Consider the following 17,054-nt stretch of genomic DNA (forward strand, 5'->3'; position numbering starts at 1 on the left):
GACAAGAAAAATGTATACATAATACATGTATGTATGTCAGCATACAAAAGATAAAAAAAAGACGGTATATTATGAATATAAAATGAGTTAACTCCAGATCATTAGCATAAGTAGCTTTTGCAAATAATTCGTTAATCGTTACTATAGAACATCATAAAATATTTATGAAGAGATGATTTGAATTCACAGATTCGAGTTAAAAATGTCGATATGAGAGGTACATTAGTTTCTAGTTTGTGTATACGCGGTATAGGTGAGTGGCAAAGATAGTTTGTGAAGGGTGACAATAATATATACTATTTTGTTTAGTTCTACGTATGGTTTATAAATATTTATTCAATCCAGGAATTCGCAACAATCAAACATAGAACTAACGATTTTATATAAAAATACTAGCTGACCCGTCAGACGTTCTGTCCGAACGTTGGCTTGCCTTGGAAAAATACTTTTTATTGATAAGTAGGTACCTATGTGATTGAATTCCAAAACTAAAAATTGTGAATATTCAAATATTAAATTTAAGTAGGTACTTGTTTATGGTTGAATTCCAAAACATAAAATAAATAATTTTTCAAATATGGCATTCTTTTTGCAAACGTCAAACTCCAGTCTTTTCAGCAACAGAAGGGTGTACTTATGTGGGAATACGGTTTTTAAAAATGTATTGAATTTAATATTATTTTAGTATTACCAAAAATTCAGTTAAAAGAAATAAATGTGTGGAAATTATACGGAATTTAAGGAAAGAATCTGATTAAGATCCACAAAAAATAAATGCTGTTGGTTAAACATTCAAAAACAAACTTTTTTATACACAAAAAAACAACATCTTTCCATTTTTTAGTCAGTGCATTTTCCTCGAATGCAACCCTGGTAGATCAATGAATGAAACATTTACGCTCTTTACTTCTTTTTTACTCATTAGATTGAAGATTTTAATATCTACGAACACGCACAGTGCAAAGATCTATATTTCTCTGAAAACCGCATGTAAATCGGTTAAGCCGTTTAGAAGGAGTTCAGTGACATCACACGTACAGAGGAATTATATATATAAAGATTAAGTCAGTTATAATAATGAACTTTTTCAGGATCTCAAATTATTACAATATGACCCTTAATAACTTATAAGTAGTGTTTGGTAAGTAGCATATTTATTAAGTAGCTACGGTTATTTTGTTATTTTCCGCTAATAAAGAAATATCACATACTTAAAATACCGATAAAAATTTATAAAATGGATTTTAGCATAATTAATAGTATTTTCGAAATAAATGTTTTTATACATAAATTCGAAAAAGAAATTAAATAAAAATACGTTGCTAGAAAAACGCGACATGTTTGGCCTTGGTTGTTGTGACGTCAAGATTCTTGATAATGTTCTAAACAAATTTGAATGGTCAAGAACAAATAAACATAAATCTATTACGGGCGTGGCCAAAAGAATGACCGTTTTTGCGGAAATTCAAAATTACAATTTTAAAAATACTTTTTATATAAATCAACGTATTTATCTTTTAAAAAAAAATGTTAAATTATTATATTGGTTACCATAGCGCGCTTTCTCTAAAATATCTAAGATCTTTGCCAATTTAGAAAGCCGCAAAAAGTGGCTATCCAAATTGTATTAGGTCAAATGTTGACAATATAGTTTAGTAGCAATTTTACAATACGAAGCAGTTTTATAATTTAGCCAGCCAAGGTGTATTGCGACTAAACCGACATTCCGTCTGGGGCATATCTATTTATAAACCAGCAGAAAAGATTACATGCTAGATAATTTAGCCCTACGGGTCTAAAAAAAATATTTTGACTTTTCTCAATTCCAGGACTTAAGAGCAGCCTTCACCTCACCGTCCAAGGTGTAATGATTACTCTTGAGGCCTCTCTTGAGTAGAGGGAAAAAAATAAATCGCAAGGCGCAAGATCGGGAGAGAAAAAAGGTCGTGGAAACGGTTCTAACTTTAGGTTTTGCAAAGCCTCTTCAGTTGCGCGCGAGGTGTGTGGACGAGCATTTTTATGTTTCACGGTTTAACGGTATCCCAATTGTTCAATAATGAAGCCGACGCATTTTTTGGATATTTCAATATGATTTGCGATACACTTTTGAATGATTCGCCGGTCATTTTGAGTCAAATCGTCGACGAGTTTGCGATGTTTATCGTCTGTGGCAGTGAACGCTGCGTGTTTCATTAACAAAAATGTTTTTTCCAGGCTTGCAACCGCAAAACTTTACTATTCATCAATTGACAGTAGACCTATCAACAGCATCGTCATTGAAAACAGCCTTTAAACGACGATGAATTTTAGTAGGAGTCACTTTTTCAGCAGGTAATAATTCGACAGGAATAGGACACGTCTTCGTACTTACGATTTTCAAAATAGACTGGATAAATTCGATGGCTTCAAACTTGCGCATGCGTATAAAGAGGGGATGTTACTTCCACAACGTTGCATGATTTTGCGGTATCCCATTTTTTTAATAATGAAGCCGACATATTTTTTGGATGTTTCAATATGATTTGCAATACGCTTTTGAGCGATTCTCCGGTCATTTTGAATTAAATCGTCGAAGAGTTTGCGATGTTTATCGTCTGTGGCAGTGAACAGACATCCGCTGCGTGTTTCATCGAGAAATATGTTTTTCCAGGCTTGCAACCACACAATTTTACTACTCCTCGATTGACAGTAGACCTATCAACCGCATCGTCACTATAAAAAGCATTAAAACGACGATGTATCTTAGTGGGAGTCACTTTTTCAATTTGATGGCATTAAAACACGTCTCCATACTTCCGATTTTCAAAATACACTGGATGAACGCAACGCCTTCAAACCCACACATGCGTATAGAGGGGGAATGTTACTTCCACATGCCACCTGGCGCGCTTCATAAAATTATTTCGTTCACGTTCTTCAAGCATGTAGCATTAGTTTTCAGCATAGGCTGGAGGATAGCCTCATACATATTTTCATTACAATATAAAATTATTAATGAAATCTATAAATAAGAACAAGTCGATATTACTTTTAATTCTGAATAATATTTCGTATGTAATTGCTGCTTCAATATCTTGAAAATGACTGCCTGACACACAAATCTAAGGGAAACGATTTCCCTTTGAAAGCTTGTATGCATTTCAACCATTTCCCTTCCTATCGTTCAATCACTTTCAGAATTGAATCGTCGAGGATTTGTTTACGTTCGATTTTCAGTTCTCAAACTTCATAGAGGTCTTTAAGCGCGCATTTTCCCTTTAGTGGAATATCCTACCCGAGTGCACTTTGTGGAATTTCTTTCATAAATCGACAGAGTCAATTCCTTATGATTGGAATATTTGAAACGTTTCATACTTATTCAAATTTTTTCCCAGAAACGCTAGAACTTCCAGATGCATTGCAAACGATGGAATCAACTATTTACATTTTATATGAATATGTGAATGACGCTTCATGTCACAAAGCAAGCCGCGTCCTTGGGGGATCACTAGTTAAAGTTGAGGATGTGAGACTGTTACCTAGTTCGATGCATGTGGTGAGCCGTGGCACAAGCTTCTTTATGCCCTCCTCGAAGAACCAACTCTCCCGCTAGCTCTTTTAAGAATATAATTCTTTTTGCAAATGTCAAACTCTGCTCTTCTACTAACAGGGGTGCACTTTATGTAGGAACGTGATTTTTTTTAATGTATTACATATCAGTTTACATTATTTTATCATTATTGAAAATCCATTAAAATGAAATAAATGGGTAGAAATTATAAGGAATTAAGGAAAAGAATCTGATTGGGACCCATTAAAAGCGACTTTTGTTGGTAAACATGCAAAAACAAACTTTTTTTACACGCAAAAAAACAACATCCTTCCTTCCCAACAGCCTTAAAGAACGATGAATAACAAATTTACTTTAATTTTTTTTTTCTACTCAACAGATTGATGTTTTTAAAATCTATAAATATGCCTATGGCAAAGCTCATCGTTTTACTAAAAATATATCGATTATTTTAAACGACACGTAAATATAAAACGGGGAATTCAGAAAATTTTAACCAAGCGTTTTTTATATTTATTGAGATTTGATATCTCAATCAGTAGATTAGTAGTACTAGCTACACATTACCAGAGCCGCGATTATGAAGACTATCTTTGTCGGTACATATCGAGACCTTATACAGTAAAATCGATATTTATGTACAAAAATGTATGAATATTTGCATGAAAATTTAAAGTATCAGGTTAAGAAAAAATAAATGTAAATGTATTTTATTTTTCATACAGATATCCATATTTTACTTTGTAGATTAAATTCAAGATGCGTTTTATCTTCCACATAGAATAAAGAATGGTCTAGAAGGAGTGTAGAATCATACTTGAATACATCGGACTGTGTCCAATGATTCCCTCACTTAGACACACTTTCGCCGCGCGCATTCGTGATGCCGTCGCGTAATGTTGCACGATGGGAAAAAATATTGTTATAACGCAAATGTAAGGTAAAAAAAAGCAATCAATTAATTTCTCTGAAATTTTATTGCGCACGCGGAAATATTGATTGACACAACGGAGTAGATAAGTAAAGGGTCATTTAATAAGAGTAATTGAATAAATGAACTTTAAACTTAATATAAAAAAACTGATATTTTTATATCATGTTAAATAATATTTCATGTTTTAAAGATAATGTCGGTCAAATGTCCACGATATTGTTAAATACGAAATCCAATTTTCATTAGATGAGCAAGGTAGGGTAAAAAAAATACTACCCTGACAACACTAACGAAATGTCCATTTTCCTGTCTTCGACAATCTGACAGATGGAAATATAATTCAACTTTTAAGTAATGTATTTGCTACTTACACATTCATTTGCTAATTACATTGAAATGTGATCCCATCCTGTTTCTTTAAGATCTTAGCAGTATTTCTACACTTTAAAAGGACACGACACGGCATAGTTGAATTCAAATCAGGAGTTGCGTACTGAGCGACGTCTGTAAAGAAACTAATGGGTCAAAACGTAAACCTACTCAGTTATGAGTAGTTTAGTCGCCTTCTGTTTGATGTGCGTATGCGGTTTCTGGACTATTCTTAATTCTTTGATCTTCCCATTAGAATACGAGCCCAGAAAAGGGGAATTGAAGAACTATTACAGACTATTTCGATCTGATCATGACATGTCAAACCTTCGAAGTCCGCATATTTTATTTTATTTTTTATTTTTGCACCACAACAGGCCAGGAGGCCCAATAACAGTGGTGAATTACATCACAAAACACCCAGGCTTGAGAAAAATCACATTTATTTTTTGTGTTCTCACCGGGAATCGAACCCGGACGAACCTTTCGTGCGTGAGTCAAGCGTCTTGAACACTACACCACGGATGCCGCCTATGTTTTATTTGTTGAATTATAAACGACGAAAAAGCAATATTTAATTAACATCAACTTTTTTGGTGAAATTAGTAAAATATTATATTCAGTAGTAAAAATAATTATTCAACAAAGCAATTGTAACAAAACTAATTGCGATCTTACATGTTCAGTACTTGATACAACAGATAAAATTTAATATTTTGGTGTATACATAGATCAAAACTTGAAATGGAAAGACCATATTAGTGAACTAGTTAAACGAATTAGAAAATGTATATACATATTTATTAGATTAAGGAATATTTTAAAAATCAATCATTTAAAAATAGCTTATTACTCAATTGAACAATTTTTGTTACAATATGGTATTTTAGGATGGAGTGGTGCATATGCCAATATATTAAACCCTCTTAAAATAGTACAGTTAACGAAAAGGCGGACTGTAAATGAAAATCGAATTTCATTCAGTTTTGTTAATTGGGAAATATTTGAGAAAGAAATAGGTACATGGAGTAGATACCAGGGCCAAACCGTATATAGAAGCGATTATGCGCAGCTTACCATTATATTTGACTAACTATAATAATGTTTTATTGTAACTTTATTTACAGAAAACAAATAAATAATGAACATTTATTTCGAATCATTTTCACCATTTGTATTTTTATCCTAATATAAATATAAATTTTAATAAAGCGCGCCTAGCGCCTGCGGTGAGCCAAGAAACTAGCCGATTATTCCAGCTTATTTTTTCATACAAATAAGTATACTATATTTTGAATGTCTTAACCCCAGTGCGGGTTATTTCTCCTAGATTAAACGTGCAGATTACACCATTATTTGAAGATTCTTGATTTGGAAAACAGTATTTCAAACATTGTTTCTTAAGGACTATTTTTCTTTGAGATGGTACTTTTGACATAAGACCATAATTACTATCATGCGTCATATTGCAGGACATACAGCGCTCCACGCGGCCGTTTTTAGCACTATTAATTACTAGAACAATTCGGCCAGTTGATATTTCAATTGAATACCTAATATCGACTGAATTCATAGTGGTATTAATCATTTATTTTTTAATGAATGAAATATTAAAATAATGGATAATATATCTATAAAATATAATATATCACGAAGTTACATCGTTTGAGTTGATTTCATGGATGAGAGTTGTTGTATCACACAGAACCACAGAAAAATATCCATTTATAGTATATGTGACTTACATTATATTATGTACCTCTTATGTAGGTACAAATATATGATAATTTCTTATAGCCTACATGTAAATAAAATCAACATTCGCCACTGGTAGATACCTACCTTTAATATAATCTGAATGTTCTTCAATTTCTGGCACTGGATAACAAAATGAACTATTAAATGGAACAATGTTTTTCTAGTGGAAATATGGACAAGGATATTGAAAGGAGGGTTAGTGCCGGTAACAGAGCTAATGGTGCCTTAAAGTCTGTCGTAGCAAATAAGTGTCTATCGCAAGAGGCTAAATTAGCAGTTCATAATGGAGTTCTGGTACCAACCCTAATGTATGGAAGCGAAGCATGGAGTTGGAAAAAAGGGGACGAAAGTAGACTGAATGCTGTTGAAATGCGATCCCTCAGGCGAATGTGCGGAAAAACAATGTATGATAGGTGCCCTAATGTCGAAATTAGAGCAGAATGCAAGGCTGAGTTAAGCATTATCGACAAAATTAAGAAAGGTCTTTTGCGATGGTTCGGTCATGTGGAGCGAATGAATGATGAAAGAACGGCTAAAAAGATTTATGATGCGAATGTGTCTGGTTGTAGAAGTCGAGGAAGGCCGAGAAAGACATGGCATGATCAAGTACAACAAATTCTTGAAAGTGGTCATGTGAAAAGTCGGAATAATCGACGTGCGTGCATGAGAAGATGTATGAATGTGAAGGAAGCAAAGGAAGTGTGCCAGGACAGAATGGTGTGGTGTTCTATCCTCTCTGCCTACCCCTCTGGGAAAATGGCGTGATGGTTAGTTAGTTAGTTAGTTATGGTTTTTCACGAAGCGCGACGATTCCAACCACTTTTTATCCGATTTTATGTCAAGTCAAAAATGTTGTTTTGTTTTTGTTCTTAATCCGAATCTTCTAATTTTGAATATCTTCTTTCTTGATGTTAGGTAGGTACCATAAGGATAGGTCAAAGAAAGGATGGGAACGAAAGGTAATCGGCCAGGAATAATATCGATAAATGCTGTTATTTACTTAACAAGTACAAAGATTAATTATTAAAGTTATTTTAAAGAAACCCTCATCATTCAATACGGAAAGTCTGTATAAAATATTTAAATTTCATACAGTACACACTCTTCATAAAATAAATTATTCATTACAAATTTATAAAGAAGAAAAAATAAAAGAATTTGAGATAAATAAGTCACTCAGATACCAACATAATATTGAAATTCCTAAATTCCATACAAGTCATGGTCAAAAAAACAATGTCTTCAAAGGTGTAAAAAATTATAATAATCTTCCCAATGACCTTAAAACTATTCAAAATAACATATCAATAAATAAATTTAAAGTTAATCAAAGGAAATTTTTTGAACACGTGTAAAAACAACATTAAAAATAAATTAATATGAATGTATTATTGTTTTATGTTTTTTTATTTATATTTCCTGTTTTTATTTTTCTTTTTCTTTTGTATGTACTCGTATTTGAAATTATATAAACTCGTATAAATAAACAACTAAAACAGTGTAAGTCACTCTCCAAGCACAAGAGTTAGTCTCTTTTTTTGGAGAGTTACAGTGATAACATTTACTAGATGTGTAAAAGTGGATATGTTTAGAATTTTACAAAAACATGTACTGATTATAAAATTTATTTATAAAAATATAATTGACTATCTGCATATATATTTTTAGTGCAAACATAAATATATAGAAAACTCTTTCGTTCCGTATTTAAAAATAATACGGTAAATATTTTTTTTTGTTTATCTATGGAGTTCAATACAAACAGGTACCTTTTAAGGGTGTCCAAGTGCACGTTGATAGCGATCTCAGCCTTCAGCTTGTCTGGCAAACAGCTGACTGCTCTTTCTTCGTCGGAGCATTTCTGCGTCAGCCAAAGGTAGTCGAACCACTTGATCACCTTTACCTGGAGATGAGACGGCACCCGACGCATCCTCATGTAAGTCTTCACACCGTCCAGCTTGGCTGTAACAAAATAAAACAGCATTTTGAGTATTTAAAACAATACTGTTAACTGAATATCGTATCGCATCGTAGGCTCGAATGCAATTTCTCGGCTTCCTAGGCTAGGGAATCCAATCCCGCATCAACATCTCAATCCCGCGGGGTCGAGGACATCAATCCCGCGGATCCGCGAAGTAAGTGTGAAGGTGATTTGGTTCAGCCGGATGAATCTCACTTACGCAATAAAGGTTTCGGCTCTTTTACTTCACAAAAGTCAACAGATGGAAGAGTTGAGGAAATGTGGATGTTCAAACATGGGCAGGATGGTGAATGTTACACAGTGTGTAAAGTGGCCACTTAAACCAGCCAATGACTGGTCATAAGCCGTGTAAATGCCTAGACTTCCATATTCCCTTCTCAAAAATGTTTTCCCTCTCTGTTGAAATAAATTTTAATAAAATTAAGTGTTCAGTAGACTCAAATCAGTGTTTGATTTCTTATCTTATAAGTTTAAGAGCTTCAGATATGCACCGTCTGACTTGGTTGAACCTCGCTATCATTGCTGCAAGACTGCTCCAGCGCGTAAGAAATATCAAAAAACATAAATATTTTTTATTTTTTTTAGTTTCAAATTATTTGTACCTTGCTGTGTTATATGCAAGGTTTTATCGAATATATTTATCTTTGGGTTATATTCAGTTGACTTTAACATTTTTCACCGTAGATAACAATAACAAAAATAAAAGCAGAATCAGAATAAACAAAATAACTCTAGAAATATTACATTAACAAATAATAAAAAATAAAAAGTTGTAAAAGTTGGACACAAAAAACAAAAGGAGCTAGATACCACCATTAAATTACTTAGCCTGCTTGATCGTTCCTGTAATGAATCAAACAGTCTCTCTTCTCTACAGTTCAGAAGTTCAGCTAGGTTATTAGTCGCCGCAATCCAAGTGCACATCAATATTATTAAGATAAAATAAGTTGAAAAATACTGTAAATGCATTAAAACCACGTCAAAGTAATTCAAGTTTCAATGTACGAGTAGTTCAATCAAACTTTCAGTAATTAGAAATGCTGCAGGCGCCTGTCTCATCCCTTATTGTAAATCCAGGCTCCGGTAAAGACATTAATTTTCAATGCATTTCATAAGAACATTACGATAAGAGATTATTCTTATAAATTTTAGTTGGAATTATGAATAAAGAAAGCAGATTAAAATAGCTTATTTTTTTAATAAATAGCAGCATCATAGAATTAAGAATAGTCCAGAACCGCAATTCTGTAACATTTCTTACCATTTTTAAGGAATCCTTAAGTAGGGATTTTATCTCTTGCGAAAGATGTCCTTAAAAAAATTATGATTCTCGATCTAATGTTAATTAAGAAAGATCCTTACAATTTGTGGTAAGGATAAATCCTTAGTATTATATTTGTCTACTGGTAATACCGCGTTTATTGTCTATGTTTTATTTTTTATCCATAGAAGTATGAAATAAACGGTCAAAAATCAAAACCGTTGCAATCAAGAGACTCGTCTGAAAAATGAAGTAAGTGTTTACTTTTAAATTTTATAAATAAAGTTTTTGGTACAATATTAGAGGCGTTTGAGTGATTATTATTATCATTTTATTAGAATATTTCAACCTCCCATTATTTTCGTGGTGTTTATAAATATTCCCTTCTCCTTAAAAGACCATCTTTGAATCAATTTGTTCGCAGTTCTCATTAAGTCATTCCAATTACGTATTTCCGTATTTATTATTGTACCTACAATAAAATGTTAATTATTTTTCTTCATCAACCAAATTGGAAAGAGGTCCAGCCGCGTCAATGGTCGCCAACTTGATATTTTGGCGGATTTCATGCTGGGGCACTCTGAGTTTGCTGCCGGTCAGTTTTACGCTTCAGGGGTGCTATTCTGAATTTTCTCGCGGAGATAGAGAGTGGTTCAAATGTGGATATTTATTTTTAACATGCGCCTACGCTTCATATATGGCCACACCGATGATTAAATGTCATATTTTGTAAAACAAACACTTTTGTATTTGACATCTCATAGTTCGACCCGTAGAATTAAGAATAGTCCAGAAGGAGCGTAGAATCATATTTGAATACATCGGACTGTGTCCAATAATTCCCCCACTTGGAGACACTTTCGCCGCGCGCATACTTGAAGTTACCGGGTAATATTTCCAGATCGCGAAGAATATAACCATAACACAAATGTAAGGTAAAAAAAGCAATCTGTTAATTTCTCTAAAATTTTATTGTGCACGTGGAAACATCGATTGCCACAACAAAGAAGATAAGTAAAGGATCATTCAATAAGAGTAATTGAATTAATTAACTTTCAACTTAAAATATAAAACAAATGTTATTTGACATGAAACGGATATTTTTATACCATGTCAAATAATATTTGATGTTTTGAAGATAATGTCGGTCAAACGTCCTTCACGGCGTTGTTTAATCCGAGGTCTAATTTTCATTAGTTTTTTCATAAGATACGCAAAGTAGGGTAAAAAAATTTACTGCCCTGGCAACACTAACGATATTACCATTTTGTTTTTTCGACAATCTGACAGATGGAAAAATAATACAATTTTTAAGAAATGCATTTGCTACTTAAACATTCGTTTGCTAATTACACATGAAATGTGATACTATCCCGTTTCTTTAAGATCCTAGCAGTATCTTTACACTTTAAAAAGACACAACGCGGCATAAATGAATTCGAATCAGAATTTGCGTACTGAGCGACGTCTACAAAGAAACTAATGGGTCAAAACGTAAACCTACTCATTTATGAGTAGTTTTGTCGCCTTCTGAATGATGCGCGTATGCGGTTTCTGGACTATTCTTAATTCTATGACCCTAGCACATCCGAACGTAATCCGACACGTTCCGTCCGCAAGTTTCGGCTGAGCCAAAGTATCGGTCAATTTTTTCCAAAACCGAAACCGCGGCCGAAACTCGTTTTATTGCCCGAAAACGACCTTCGACCGAAATTCCGAACTTTGGTATAACATTGATTGACAAATAATTTTTGGTGTTTATTTTGGATTTTCTAAGCACCGAAATGGTTTGTAACAGAACTGTCATATGCTGTCATAAAAGATAAAGTGTCGCTCGTCTTTTATTTCTACAATTAATTTATTTAATCCTAGTTTTTCCAATTTCATAGTTCACTTTTACGCATTGGCGTCGGTGACAGGACTCCGTTGTTAACTGCTAATTTCATCTTTCGCGACAAATCGTTAATTAAAATTATTATAAATTTTATGAATTTAAAGCGTTATCCCCAAAACGTCCCTAAAAATGTAACCGTTCCTGTTAATGACAGGTGAGACCAATTTTAATACGAAATTGCCAAATTTCATATTCCCTGGAGTTCGTTTGGGTGAGTTGAGTTAATTTAACATCATCGACCAGTCCGTGTTAATAAATTATATTAAGCGAGAAATTAGGGAATATGGACCAGTATTTATAATCAAGAGACGATCGGTTTATCGATATTTCGCACCACCAAAATACAACGTCGTAATTCTCAAGTATGCTGTTTTGAGTAATAAATGCAGTTCAACTCTTAAAAGACCGTGGTAAAAATTCTTAAGATACATCACTCCCTCTCACTTTCTGTTCAATGTACTTCATAGTCCTAACGCTCCTATATACCTGCGTGAAAAATTTCAACGCTTATCGGTTCATGGTTTACCTCTTCGTTCTAATTCTCAAGGCATTCTTTAATACCCATCCACAATTCCTCTTTCTTCTCTAACTCATATAGTGTCAATGCGGCTCAATTGTGGAATCATCTCCCATCCACCATCAAAGATGTTACTACATTATCTCTGTTTAAATCACGCCTGAAGAAACATCTCCTTTCTCTTCCTTAATCTCTCCTCCTTTCCTTTTTTCTCTTTTTTCCTTTTTCTCATTGAGTAATAGTTTTGATTTATTTTTTGATTGGCGGCCTCCGTGGTGGTGTGGTCAAGACGCTCGACTCACGCACGGAAGGTTCCGGGTTCGTTTCCCGGTGCGAACACAAAAATTAAAAATGTGATTTTCTCAAGCCTGGGTGCTCTGTGATGCAATTCACCACTGTAATTAGGCCTCCTGGCCTGTTGTGGTGCAAAAAAAAAGTAATTTATAAACAAATACGTTTATTTATATTTTTATGTATCTTTGGCTTTTTAATCTTTTTTTTCTATTGAATATGTTCTGTAACTTGAATTATAAAAATAAAACATTTATTTTACTGGATGGTTGGAAGAAATTGCCATTTGGCAATAAGCCCGCCAATGTACAAATAACATTATGTACAAAAATGTAAATAATAAAATAATTAATAATAATAATATATAACAAAATAATAATAATTCAAACAAAACTTATATTCTTATAATTGTTATTACCTTATACTTAAATGATTTTAATTGAAATTCTTTTATTTACATAATTATATAAAATCATAATTTACAACCCCTGCTTGCACTTGTATAATATAGAAATTTGTTTAGTCTCCCACCAGTCTGACGATGTCGGTCACGACGAAACCCGGTCACTGGTAAAAAAATTATAAAATAATTATAAATAAAAGTGGAATAAAACTATAAAGTATTTTTATTATTATAATTAAAATGCAGTTCCACCAAGAAATGTCAGTAGAAAAACTCAATATATAAACATTGTTTATTTGGTTATTAATTATTTTTTTCTTTAATATTTTACATTTACATTTACATTTATTTTTGCACCACCAACTGACATCAAAAACGTTATATAATTATGCACATTTTTATTTATCATAAAAGTGACGGTAGAGAAAATGGTGAATTTTAATATTAAAGATATGAAGGAAGTGGTAACGCTTTAACAAGGATTAAGGAATTTAATTAATTAATTGTAGATTCTCGCGTTTCTAGTATCTGCGTCATTAACGCGGTTCGCAGCTCGCGTGTTGCATTTTCATTTCCCGAGAAGTGATGCGAATAACAAATAACTCTTTGGTCAAATAATTCATAAGCCGTTACTAATTCGTTTATAATTTTATGACTTAATTAATTTTTTTAAATATACAGCCTAAGCCAGTTACAACAGTTACATGAAGAAAGATAAATACAAGAAACTGAACAAAAAGAACGTAAAACTACGTTGAAAAGACAAACGAGGGCAATAAAACAGTTGTATACAATATATTCATAAATACAAAAAAACATACAAGACTTCGAGCTAAACCATGCCAATCTATTCGTCCCACATGTGGCAAAGAGATCTACGGAAAGCCAGAAGATCTATCCCAAAGAATTCTAAGTCGTGAGACGAATTGACTTATCTATACATTCTCTGGACATTGGGGCAAAAAACAAAAGTTGCTCTCAGATGATTAAATAAATAGCATATTTTGACTTCAGGTGTCATGGGAACATAAAAAGAAATTGATTGTAACAGAGATGGGACATCACTTACAACATTAACTATTTTGAAAATGCCTTTAAGATACATCTCAGTTCTACGTTTCTCCAATGAAAAAAGATTAAGAGATTACTCCTTTTCGGCAAAGAAATAATTTCCCTTTTTTAATCCGAGCAACTATGCCACTTTTCTTAGAAAACGGTGTTAGACAGACTCAATAAGGTCAATATGTAGGTTCCTGTAGAATGGAGACCAAATAAGAGAAGCGTATTCTAGATGGGGTCGAAATAGTGAGCAATAAAGAATTTTTATAGTAATTATAGTTTTGAAGTCCATCGTCATTCTTTTGTAAATGCTTAGACTTTCCTTTTCCCTTCTGAACCATGTTCTCTATCTCTACCGTATTGGACGTCAATAATAAATTCATTCAATTTTTATTGATAATCGATTATTTAAGGAATCGAACCATTTACCGTTCGTTGATCATAACCGGCTACGCGCATCACTACTCCGAGTAAAATAATATTCATCTAGCACCGACCCACGCCTTGTTTTGATGTTCATTTTTGCAACATGCAATCCTCGCGTTACTTTCCTCTATGCTCTACAATTATTTCTACCCCGTTGCGCTTTATAAGCACTCACCCCTAAGTCACCCCTTTCGTACTATGGAATACAGTAATTTAATAAAACAATTGGGAAGCTCAGTGGTTTTAAAATAATAATAATATTTGTTTACTTAGTCAAAAAAAGTTTTTTCGTCGTATACGAGAATTCCAGAAAGTAAGAGTTCTTATTTTTTGTATTTAAAAAAATAAATATATTTAAAAAAATAACAGTACATTGTTTGTTTATTATTTTAGAAGTAAAAGACGAGTGATACTTAAATCCACAAACTTGGAATATCCAGTGACCGGTTTAATCACTTTTTGTAATTATTTTTTTATTTATTAAGGAAATCATACCGTCCTTATATAAATACAAGGCAAAAAGATAATTTTTCAGTAAGCTGCTTGTTGTATGCTGATGATGCAGTTCTGTTAGCAAGCAGCAAGGCTGATTTGAAGCAAATAGTCTCTAGAATGTAGGATTATGCCTGGAGAGCGAATTGGCGATGAACGAAAGTAAGTCAAAAGTGATGGTATTTGAAAGGGATAGTGAGGTTACTGACTGCATAATAAATGTAAACAAGGAATGTCTCGAGCAAGTAGAAGAATTTGTGTATCTGGAAAGCATGTTTTCAAGAGATGGAAGAGTAGAAAAAGATGTTGAAAGAAGAGTGAATGCGGGCAACAAAATGAACGGAGCACTTAGCACAGTAATTTTAATAAAAATATGCCAATCGAAGCTAAACTGGCAGTGCACAACGGAGTTTTAGTCCCAACACTTATGTATGGAACTGAAACATGGAACTGGCAGAAGAAGGATGAAAGCCGAGTGAACGCAGTTGAAATGCGATCTCTTAGACGAATGTGTGGGAAATCAATGTATGACATGGTTACGAATGATGAAATCAGGCGAGAGTGTAAATCTGAGTCAAGTATAATCGATAAGATAAAGAAAGGGTCTCTGAGATGGTTTGGTCACGTAGAACGAATGGACGACGAAAGAATGGTAACACAAGTATATATGAGAGAGGACGACCAAGGAAGACGTGGCATGATCAGATAAACCAAAATCTTAAGTCTGGTCATGTCAAAAGCAGACAGAACCGAAGGGCATGTATGACAAGATGTATGAATGTGGAAGAAGCTAGGATTGTATGCCAGGATAGACGTGTGTGGCGGTCCATTCTCTCTGCCTACCCCTACGGGGAAATGGCGTGATGGTAGTAGTAGTAGTAGTACAAAAGAGCAACTAAAAAAGTAAGACCAATTACAGATTTCGCACTAATTTATTATGAATGCAGGAGGAGAGGGGCAAAATAATTAAATTCTAAAAAAGTAAAATCTGAATATTAAATAAAAAGGACACAAACAGAAGAAGACATTGTATAGCTCCAACCCTACTTTCCTTCCTCTCTCTCTGCTTCCATAAACAGTTATATTTCTTTGCAAAAATTCACAACCAACAATAATTAATTAGATGCAGGTAGTAGACGTACATATGAATAAGTACAAATGAAGAGTTGAAATTAAAAATTAAAATTAAAATCATAAGTAAAAGTTAAAATTAAAATGAAAGTTAAAAGTTTAAATTAAAAGTTAAAAGTCAAGCAGGAGATAAATTTAAAATGTATTTAACAGACCTGATAAAAATATGGTATTTACAATGTCATATGTCGACGTGACTAAAACTGTCATTATGGGTAATTTGTATTTTTGCGACATCTTCGAGACTGGTATTTTTATTAAGGAGTTCAATGTATTAATTGAAAACAAGCTAAGAATAGAGAATTCAAAATTTTAAGAGAGTAAATTAAATAAATTGATATTTATCTTCAGGATCATTAACAAATATTTTTCGGGTTTCGGGCGTAAGACTGGTCATCTTCATCATCTTTTCCTTTCCACCCCTAATGGTGCATTTAGCACTGTATTTGTACACCAGTCGCAGCGTTTCTAGATGATTTTTGTTACATGAAGGTAAGATGATCAGTCTTACGCTTCAGGTACCAGTCCAGGGACTATGAAATATTATTGTGTGATAACACCCTTTTAAATATTAATATTTAAAAATAAAATAAACAAACTATTGTAAGATGTCACTCCCCATTATGTAGACAAGAATGGTTTTTATTTCTACGTAAAATTATGCCTTCGGTATTACTATACCTAAGTTTAGTCTAAATTTAAAATGGCGTAATCTGCCGGTCTAAAAGTAATTATATTTTAGTTACATAAAACTTTTAAGTATTTTTTTTCAACAGAAATTAAAAAAATATTGTTTTTATCTAATTTATGTTTTTTTATTTTTTCATTATTGCGCGATTAAAAAAAAAACATTTGTTTTGTATGATTTCCTCATTTCGCAGACTACAGCCTTAAGGATTGGATTTTTCTTGGTGAAAAGGATCTGAGTAAGAAACTCCTTTGATGATTTTCCGAATGTACGACCTCCTTTTTTCTCATTTTTATTTAT

General features: G+C 33.0%; 1 protein-coding gene across 1 annotated transcript in view; it reads right to left on the bottom strand.

Annotated features, from left to right (window-relative positions):
• The window catches only part of LOC148278574 (cyclic nucleotide-gated channel alpha-3-like), a gene marked incomplete at its 3' end in the record, with an annotated part of 169,032 nt that overhangs the window by 18,607 nt on the left and 133,371 nt on the right, over positions 1–17,054 (bottom strand). The window contains exon 7 of the mRNA XM_088231187.1: positions 8,381–8,573. Coding sequence (XP_088087313.1) covers positions 8,381–8,573 — 193 coding nt within the window. The remainder of the gene's footprint in view (positions 1–8,380; positions 8,574–17,054) is intronic.

This window comes from Micrasema longulum, unplaced genomic scaffold (assembly GCF_059751315.1).
Source record: "Micrasema longulum isolate JH-2025_06_02 unplaced genomic scaffold, ASM5975131v1 h1tg000859l, whole genome shotgun sequence".
Lineage (NCBI taxonomy): Eukaryota > Metazoa > Arthropoda > Insecta > Trichoptera > Brachycentridae > Micrasema > Micrasema longulum.